This window comes from Mycteria americana, chromosome 4 (assembly GCF_035582795.1).
Source record: "Mycteria americana isolate JAX WOST 10 ecotype Jacksonville Zoo and Gardens chromosome 4, USCA_MyAme_1.0, whole genome shotgun sequence".
NCBI classification, from domain to species: Eukaryota; Metazoa; Chordata; class Aves; order Ciconiiformes; family Ciconiidae; genus Mycteria; species Mycteria americana.
In genome coordinates this window covers 89180983-89189886 of record NC_134368.1, presented here as the reverse complement: position 1 = coordinate 89189886, position 8904 = coordinate 89180983, and the positions used below count along the sequence as shown (strand labels likewise).

The window sequence follows — 8904 nt, the reverse complement described above, 5'->3', positions numbered from 1 at the left end:
AACTACTGAATTCCCTAGCATCCCTTCTTGAGACCTGCTGCTTTGGGAGGGAAGCTCTAACAAGCTGCCATAACGGAGGACTTGAGGAACTTGGAATGTGGAGCCCTTCTTCTATCAGAAACGAGCAGCTGTACCCTCATACTTCAAAGATAAGATAACCTTCCTTGTATAATGCAAGCAGCTTGCCTGTCCTCATGTCCGTCTGAGCTAGTGCACCATTTGAGTTGACTTAGCCAATTGTGCCTATATATAGGAAATGCAGTTTTCCTATTAAATATTTTTAATAGGAAACTATTATTTTTAATTCCAGGGAAATCTTTCACTAAGTTGTTCATCTACTGGTTATACATATGTTTCTATGCTAAAGCTGAGCCATTGTTGAATATAACATCATTTGACGTGACTATTTGGGCAGTCTGTTCAGAGTTACTTGCTTAAGCATAAAATTGGTGTTTCGGCATTGTCTTTTAGTATTCCACGACTGTGAATACTAGGACAGCTGAGCCAAGCAAAAACTTACAAAAAATGTTAGCTGCCTTTTGTGTGTGTAGTATTTCTTACAATTAAGTTAGCAGTATATGACTAATGGCAGCCTCGGGGTGGGGGGAGGTGGAATCTGTTTCTGGTGAACAAAGTATGTTCTGGTATGCCTATACTGAACCAACTCTTCTTCCGTCAAACTGACTTTTGCTGCTCAAATCAACACAGTGATAGGATCTTCCTAGGAGAGGACTCATTTTTTAACACGCATTTTGGGGTTGATTCTTACCCCAGGTAAATATAGTTGTAGAAATGATTAGTGTTTGGAAACCATTAAAGTGCTGATTTTGGTTTTTTTTTTTTTTTTTTTTTTTTTTTTTTCCATTCCCGAGGTTTTTTCCTGGTTCCTGGAGATGTGCCTAAGGAATGCTCTGCTCTAGATTTGTGGATATCCGTAGAGCCCCTCTGTACAGAGCGAATACAAAATCTACTGAGACGCAGCACTCTGAACTCTGCAGACCAGACAGAAGATTCTTATCAGGTAAGTACTGTTTGTAGATGTTTCTGTTTATATATTGCACTTGAAAATTTGAGATTGGGGTTGTCATTTTTTCTTTAGATAATAGTCCAGAAAGCGTAAGCAATTAACGTGATCAGTGCTATAGGTTAATGTCCTATGTGACAGGGCCAGTGAATAGAAATTGGATAACAATACTGTTTAGCGGTAGTATTAGCAACCTGTTTTTTAAGCCCAAAGCAGTACAAAACAAGAATTTGCATGTCATCCAAAATAATTTAAGAGCACTAACAGGAAGAGAGCTCTTTACTGGGAATGCAAAACTAACGTTCCCTCCTCCCTCTCACACGAGCCAAATTAGTGAACGTCAGAAATCCCATGCATTTTATATGAGAGGCTGATTTCATGTAAAAGCTTTTATACGTAAGAGCTTGTTTCAAATTATATTTGCATCTTGCTCTCTTTTTTTAGACAACTTGCATTTGCAGGTATTGGCTGCTCTCTTTAATTAAAGAGTAGGAGGACTCAGGTCAAAAGCATATAAAAGCCAAGCAGCCAACAACTACTGGAAATCTGCAGCCAGTAGCGCCGTGTCTGATGACATGGTGATACCTGCTCAGGTTTGTTTTGTTAAGCTGAGGGGCTGGGTGTGTGACAGAGGTGTTTGTGCCAAGATGGTTAAGTAAAAGTTAAGTAAGTACCAGAGCCTACTTCAAAGAGTAGAAAACATGGGAACAAGGTATTTTTGGCAAGGATGAGATGAATAGACAAATGAAATCCTACATAAGCCTGTGTTTGAGTTTCATTGCTTCTCCTGTGACTTTCTCTCGCTTGTGGTAGGTTGCCTTAATTTCAGGTTATGTTGTGTAATTCAGCTGTCCTCCCCTCAGTCATAAGTCTGGTTTTCTTGTAATAGTTAATGCTGAAATGCATCCTAACGTTTAGGGATGATAAGAGGGGTAATTCTTACGTAGTTCTGATTCTTTCCAGTGTGTCTTTCAAGCAAACTGAAATCCTTGATGAAAAACAAGTGCCAATGAAAAGCTGAGCCCCTAGCAAAGGAAAAACTTAACTGAAACAACCTGAGAAATACTTAAATGAAACCAAATTGTAAGAGAGCTTGGGGTGGGGGGTAGAGGTAGAAAACTCACTGAAAGTGTTTTAGTCAACTCTTATCTTGGAGCAGTGCCACTTTTAGAAAGCCCAGAATAGTGCCAGTAAAAATTTCTTATCTGCATTGTCCTGGAAATAATTTTATTCACCATAAGTGCTTTTAGATTGTAGTTGTAGAAGACAGCAAATTCTTACTAGGCAACCAAATACTTTTATTACAAAATTTATCTGGATTTTTGCGTACCATGATTACTGACACTGCATGTTTATTTACATTCACAAGCAAAAGTAGTTAACTTGCAAAAAATATACATTTTAATTCACTTTAAAAATAGAAGAAAAATCTTGCTGCAAAGTTAATAAAAACATTGACTTTAAAGGACTATGCTGATAAATTATTTCTAAGCTGCAAAATCTGGGAAGTTACAACCTAGGCTTGAAAATACTGTTTGGAATTTCATGTCAAAAGCAAAGCACAAAGTATAAAAAATGCAGTGAGACATTACGTCCCTACATAGCTAACCAATGCTGGGGCTAAAATACTGCTCTGCATGCTCTATAATAACGCCTGTTAAATATACCTTCAAGGCGTGTGGTCACAGTTCTTGAATTGAATGTGCTGCAATGGATTTGAGTGGCCCTCTGTCTCCCGCACGCTTATGTGGCAAACAGTGGTGATCGGAGAGCACCTATGCCCTGGTGAAGACAGTGGCAGGAATCTATTTCTGTTGAACCAAGTATATTCTGGTATGCCTATGCAGAAAACAACACGTAAGAAGACTGACGCGCAGCAGTGAGAACCATCAAGAGCAGTGGACTGAGATGACAGGCTTCAATTTCGGAAGCTGTGCAGGTTTCAAATGATCAAAATCTGATCCAGCCTCCTTCTCCCTGCTAGCATGACTCATTTTCATCAATCTCTATGGGGCTTTTGCCTTGGGAAGGAAATAAGGAAGAAGAAATGCCATTCTCTTGTATAGGTTGCATTGATGGCAGGCGTCTGTCTTGTAAGATTGGCACTTCAGCCAAGTCTAAGCGAGTCTCAAAATAATCCATGGACTCCCCTTCTTGAATCTGTGCTAAAATCTGGTAGTCTCCAAAACAAATGATGCACTTGGATGGCAGGTCAATTTTGTTTAAGTAACCCAGTTCTTTTTGGTCCACAATCAGTTTTGTTTTCTTGCTCATGTTCTTTATCTCAAAACAAAATTCTGAGCTGTTCAGTTTTCTGTAAAACTGCAATGAAAACTGAATCCGAGAAACACGAGTATCCATTAAGTTATAATGGCAGATACTAGAATCGCGGCCGAACTTGGCCATTTCATCTGCCCTGACCTTTTCTCGCCTACAGAAATTCAAGCAACGAAACATCATCTTCTCTTCTTGGCAAGGATGGTAAAAGGTCATGTGGAGACATGTTACTGTTTCTTCAGTTTCAGCTTCTTCAAAAGAAGTCATGATGAAATGAGTCCTCAGAACTAGAAGGAAAAGTAAAATCACAGCATGAAATCACGGTAGCAGCAAAAGAATTGGCTTCAGCGTGGCATTAAAATGCTTCATGTACTCTTGTATAGTGACTGTATGTAATTTATAGCGAATTGGCTGGCAGTAAATGTAATGAAACCACTGGAATGAAGAAGAGGGAGTTGAGCCTGCCCAGTCCATGACAACCATCAGTTCCCACCACTTTGCCAAAGACTCGTTCGGTGACCACAGTGAAGCAGACTGCTCTGGGCTGAACTCCTCCCAGCAGTCAATCTCGCATCTGTTGCAATGGCTGCGTAGCACTTCAGAACTCTGAAAAACACCCACGACTGTAAAATTGCTGCAAACTAGTTCTTCGTGAGGATCTCACAGGTAGATTTATCTTTGGAAGAAATATCTCACTTAGCAGTGACAGTAAGGTTTATTTTATGCACTTAAAACGGAGCATTAAGTAGTACTGTCTGGGCCTGCGTGCTGTTTTACAGTGTAGTCCTTTGACTAGAAGGTATCAGACAAATGACTTCTACAAATGCAGTCTGACTGTAGGCAGTAATATTTCAAATGTGTATAAAGCCCTCTTTTGGCTCTTTAGTCAGGATTTACCTCTTGTATGAAAGAAAATACAGTGTTTAGAACTGACTGATGTGAGAGTATATAAAATGAATGCAAAAGCTGAATATCAGCAAGACCTAAAGGAGGAATTGCCACCAACTCTAGGTATTTCCCCATTGCCTACTGGAAAATCCCAGCTGTCTGCTGCAGAAGTACTTAACTAGGCATTAAAAATAAATAACTTTTGTTGGGTTTTGGTTTTGGGGGTTTTTATAAGCTTCTCACATGCAGCGCAGAGACACTTACTTTATGAACTAAATTCTGTTCCAAAGTCTGAGCGACTGCAGTGCATCCAAATAAAATCTATGAGACACCTCAGGAAACACTCTGATCTGGTCCTCTATGCATGCAAGGCTAGTATTTTCCTGCACTGAAACTTAGTCTAAAGAAAGAAAAGGCTAGGTACTTAAGGTAGGAACCAGAGAATGAGTTCGCAGTTACTCACCAGAGCAATATGTGAGGAGCCATTTAACTGGAATCATACAGCACAGATGTTTGTCATGTTTCTCCTTCTAGATAGCAGTAAGCTCCCAACATGTCACACACCGATCCTGAGCATTCTCACCAGCTCTGTTCAGTGAGTGATGCTGAAAAGCAGCTTATAATTTAATCTGTTTTTTTAATGGGTAGGTGAATCATCACTGAAGTTAGGTATTCTGACTTGTGGGGTTTTTATGGCTAAATTATACCCCTGTACATAAACTCCAAGTGGGTGGGTCACTTTGTGTGAAACATCCAAACCGCTTCCTTCTTATACCTTTACCACAAGAACAGCAACAGTTCTGAAACACTAGTTTAGGAACTTCTGTTTGCTTATGGACGTGGGCTACAACAAACAGTGCTGCTACCAAGCTTAGGTGATTAGAGATACATGAAATTTCAAGTAGCTCTTAGAGCTCACTTTAAAACAAACTAGGAAACATCATCTATGCTTGTGACAGAAGTACAGACGGACGCCCTGATGGCAGGTTATTCTTTTGCCATCTGTAAGACAAGCTGCAGTGGCATGGGTATCTATCCCTCTTCCTACTCGTATGTCTCAACTCCGGTGAGCTGGAAGCAGCTCCGTGAGCAGGAGGATGGACTGTCTCTGTGCTTAGTTCTGCCCTTCGCTATTTAGCACCAGTAAAGAGGATGTGAGATGTATGAGGTCAGCTTTGGTTAAAGGGGAAAACCAAGTCATTTCATTTAGTTTGCAGATCGGCCTACAGAGACAGTTTTCTGGCCTGAGATGGGCTGAGTTTGAAACCAACTTAAAAGCATGTTCTGCCTCCCTTAGTATCTTAATTGGTTTCTGAAATGCATCAGGACTGAGCAAAACACAGGAATACAAAGAAACACATTTTGAGCAATCTGCAGCGTGTAGAACTATGTATCGGATCAATGTAAAATGTTGTCTTTATTCACATCTTTCTGAATTTTACAAATGGCTACATTTATTAATTAGGGAAGGGGAAGAACTGCCACGGATTGCTTCAGCAGCACCCGTTGCACCTGCATCTCAGCAGCTCCCACAGACCCTGCGAGCTCTTCGTGATCTACTTGTGTGCCACCTCAGGCATCCTGAGCTCCGTTGCTGAGTCAGCTAAATACTGAAGGAGCTTCTATTTACCAGACTGTAGTGGACTGGGGAAAGATTTCAGAGAACTCTAACTGGAGAAGGAAACCTTCTATAGTTAAATCCAGACTTCCCCTGCAACTGTAAGGCAGCCCATTGCACTGCTGTTGTCCGTCCCTTAATCTGAGTCAAACAAATCATGATCTTATGTCTTTCCCTTCTCCCAACATCACCTCCTTCAGCGTGTATTGTTATCCCCATTTTTAGAGACAGGAGAATGACATGGAGCATTAAGAACAAGGATGCCTAACTTGAGAACCATCAGGCTCCTACTTGAGTGTTTAACGAAGTATTCAAGAGCTATACCTCTCTACCTACAACTTACCGTGCAGAGAGCTCTGCTGATTTGCTTTTGCAAATCAAAACATTAGCGTTCGACCTGCGTATCAGGAAAAAGAATACCATCCATTTTGTTATCTAGCTTTTGTTTCAAATGACTACGAACGTTGGGGCAGGAGCAGCGCAGAATATGATTTTCAAGCACGTTACACAAGGCCAGCTATCCTTTTTGTTTCCCCAGAATGCCATGCTGCGGTCACGAGCGTATCGTTTGCCCTCTGTAAGAGATTACGCAGGAGGCCAGCAGACCACGGCTTGCGTTTCAAACCCTGCTCGTCCCCAGGCAGGTTCGCCCTGTGCTGCTGCACGTCCATTACACACAGCAAGCCAACAGTTCCGAGGCAAATGTACCGCTGACAGCTCCTAACTTGGGTGCGCAACCTCAGTTTTGCTAAAAATACCATCTTTGCTGGCATTACATGAGAATATGCCCCAGCATGGACGCAGCAGAGTCCCCCGAGCAGGGCTCTGTGCCGTCCCCCCGCCAGCTGCTCGTGGCACCGACCGCAGTACGGCGAGGGCAGGAGCCTCCGCTCCGTCGGGACTTCCCGAAGAAATCCCGCTCTCCCCTCTGCCCCTACCCGAGGACGCGGCACGCCCCCTTCCCCGCACCTCGGCCCCGCCCGGCCCGGCCTCCCCCTCACCTGTCGGCGGGCGGGAACGACCCCCGCCTTCGTCTGCCTTCCGTCCTGTGGGGAGCGGGCCTCAGGCGCCTGCCGGAGGGGCCGCGCGGGGCGGGCTGCGGTCTCCAACGGTTCCAACGGCTCCAACGGCTCCTCACTGCCCGGTACCTCTGCGCGTCGCCGGGCGGGGAGGCGGGGAAGGGCCGATGGCGTTGCAGGCCGCTGGGCCGCCGGCAGGGCCCTCCCGCCAGCGGGGCGGGGGCTGGCTGTGAGGGGCAGCAGGCCGCGGGAAGGGCGGGAGGTGCTGGGGCCGCCTTGGGACCGGAGGATGAACTTCAGTTATTTTTCCAATAAGTATACCGAGTTCTCCTTTTATTATAGTGAAAAAAAAAAAAATCGAAAAAAAAAAAATTACCCCTAGCTCCGTCAGGGGTTTTAAGTGGACATCTAAAAATCTCACGCTTGTGAGTAACTTACTCAAACCAGCAGTCGCAGCGATGTCAAGGATATGATCCAGAGTTTGCAGGCTCAGGTTTCAGACAAAATAATTTCAGTTTAACCCCCAAATAAATACTTTAAAGAGTAAAACACTTCAGTAAGCAGCACATTATAAGCGTAACAGTTGACTGATGATGTTCTTAAATCGAGTATTTTAAAATATTCAGTTATTTGCTTTAAGCAACAGTGGTTCAGCTTCATTGCACTGCCTTGGGGAAAAAACCCTACTCTTTCCTTGGCTGCTGATCTCAGCTGAGCTGAAAACTTTCCATTTTATTAGAAATCCTGAGGCAGCCCTGCCATCTGGTAGGAAAAAATGAAGCAATTCTCTCTCGTTCAGCTGCTTCATTTTTCTTATTAAGCCAGATTACTCCCAAGCACAGAACAAGAGGCAGAGTGCAGAAAAAACCTGTTTCATCTCAGTCTGAATCCTAGATACTCAGTGTCCTCTCTTACCTGTGCTTGCACAGCGTTGTGACTGGCAAGGTGGCGTGCCTCGATAAGTAGTGTCGGTTTGATTGCTTTGGCACAGGCGGTGGAATACTCTGTTGGTTCATATAAACTATTTTTCATTTGTGGGTTCCTTTTATTTTCTCATCAAACAGGTATATTACTCATGGGTTGATAAGTTCCTTTGTTGTCCTTGTAGAATAGCTTTTATCTGTAACGCAGGCTAATACGTCTGCTGTGTATGCCCTTCTCCCCTTACATCAGAAAAAAAAGGGGTTAGACTGTATTTTGCAACAAGTCACGTTGAAAAGCAGAGAAGGAAAACAAATTCTTCCAAGTTTCTCCTTTAACAGAATGCCTTTCCAGCAGCAGGCAGGACTGGGCGTGTGCGCTCATACAAAAGCACTTTGCTGCCTTCTGGAGAAGCCGGAGTTGTGCAACCCTGCTATTTTATTGCATCTGGTGATGGTTGTAATTCCTGTCAGCCCTTCAGTTCCGGAAGCAGTCTGCTTCCTAGGCCACGAGAAAGCTTTTCTGATAGGATTATTTTGATACTTGTACCTATTGAGGTATGTAAGTATCCTTCCTTTTTTCCCTAGCATAATGAAACCTCATATTAACTATATATTCCTTATTAGTTTATCATTTAAACTCTGCGTGATTTTGTTCAGGAGAGGGCAGGAACTGGATTTACTGCTCTTCTCTTCTGTAAGTTTCTAACTGGTTGAAATGCTGCCAGCTTCAGGAAAACAACTCCAGGTTTGCTCCGTATGAGAAAAAAAATTCAGGCACTCTGTGCTTGTGGGTTTTTTGGGTGATCTTCTTGCTAAAATGGTTACGTGGTGTACTAGAGTTCATTCCTGTATTACAATAGCTTCGTTTTAATTGAAATTTCTTAGGTCAAAAGCAAAATTGCAAATAAACATGTAAAGCTTTGTAGGGCTGAGCTGCACTGTGTGGTGAGCGAGCCACTGGGGTGTGGGAGCTGATGTCAACGTTAACCTCGTAGCTCTTGCTGCTGTCCTGTTTTGTGTTGTGTACGCAACCCCTTCCTCCTCTGAGGTTGTGATTTTCCCCACATGTGCTTTCCTTTTCACAGTAGAGTGTAAATCTACTCTAGCATTCCTGGAGTTATCCAACAGATAATCGAGGTGATGGAAGTTGGAGCC

General features: G+C 43.1%; 1 protein-coding gene across 2 annotated transcripts; it reads right to left on the bottom strand.

Moving 5' to 3' along the window:
- Positions 1 to 2260: 2260 nt before the first annotated feature.
- Positions 2261 to 7131, bottom strand: TIFA (TRAF interacting protein with forkhead associated domain). Of its 2 annotated transcripts, XM_075501229.1 has the most exons (3): positions 6809 to 7131; positions 4653 to 4794; positions 2261 to 3588 (listed from the first exon to the last, which is right to left on the bottom strand). In XM_075501229.1, exons 2-3 carry the CDS (start codon positions 4687 to 4689, stop codon positions 3005 to 3007), a joined length of 621 nt encoding a protein of 206 aa, XP_075357344.1. In that variant the 5' UTR covers positions 4690 to 4794; positions 6809 to 7131; the 3' UTR covers positions 2261 to 3004. The 2 variants fall into 2 exon arrangements, with proteins under 2 accessions (XP_075357344.1, XP_075357345.1); XM_075501230.1 differs by lacking the exon at positions 4653 to 4794 and having other exon boundaries at positions 2264 to 3588; positions 6809 to 7126.
- Between the last annotated feature and the right edge of the window lie 1773 nt (positions 7132 to 8904).

What these genes read in the sequence shown, in the direction of transcription:
- TIFA (XM_075501229.1), bottom strand. Translation starts at nt 4,689, where the DNA reads ATGATTCCAGTTAAATGGCTCCTCACATATTGCTCTG. An exon ending in GCTCCTCACATATTGCTCTG is followed by an intron (nt 3,589 to 4,652) that starts GTGAGTAACTGC and finishes TTTTCCTTCTAG; the next exon opens with TTCTGAGGACTCATTTCATC.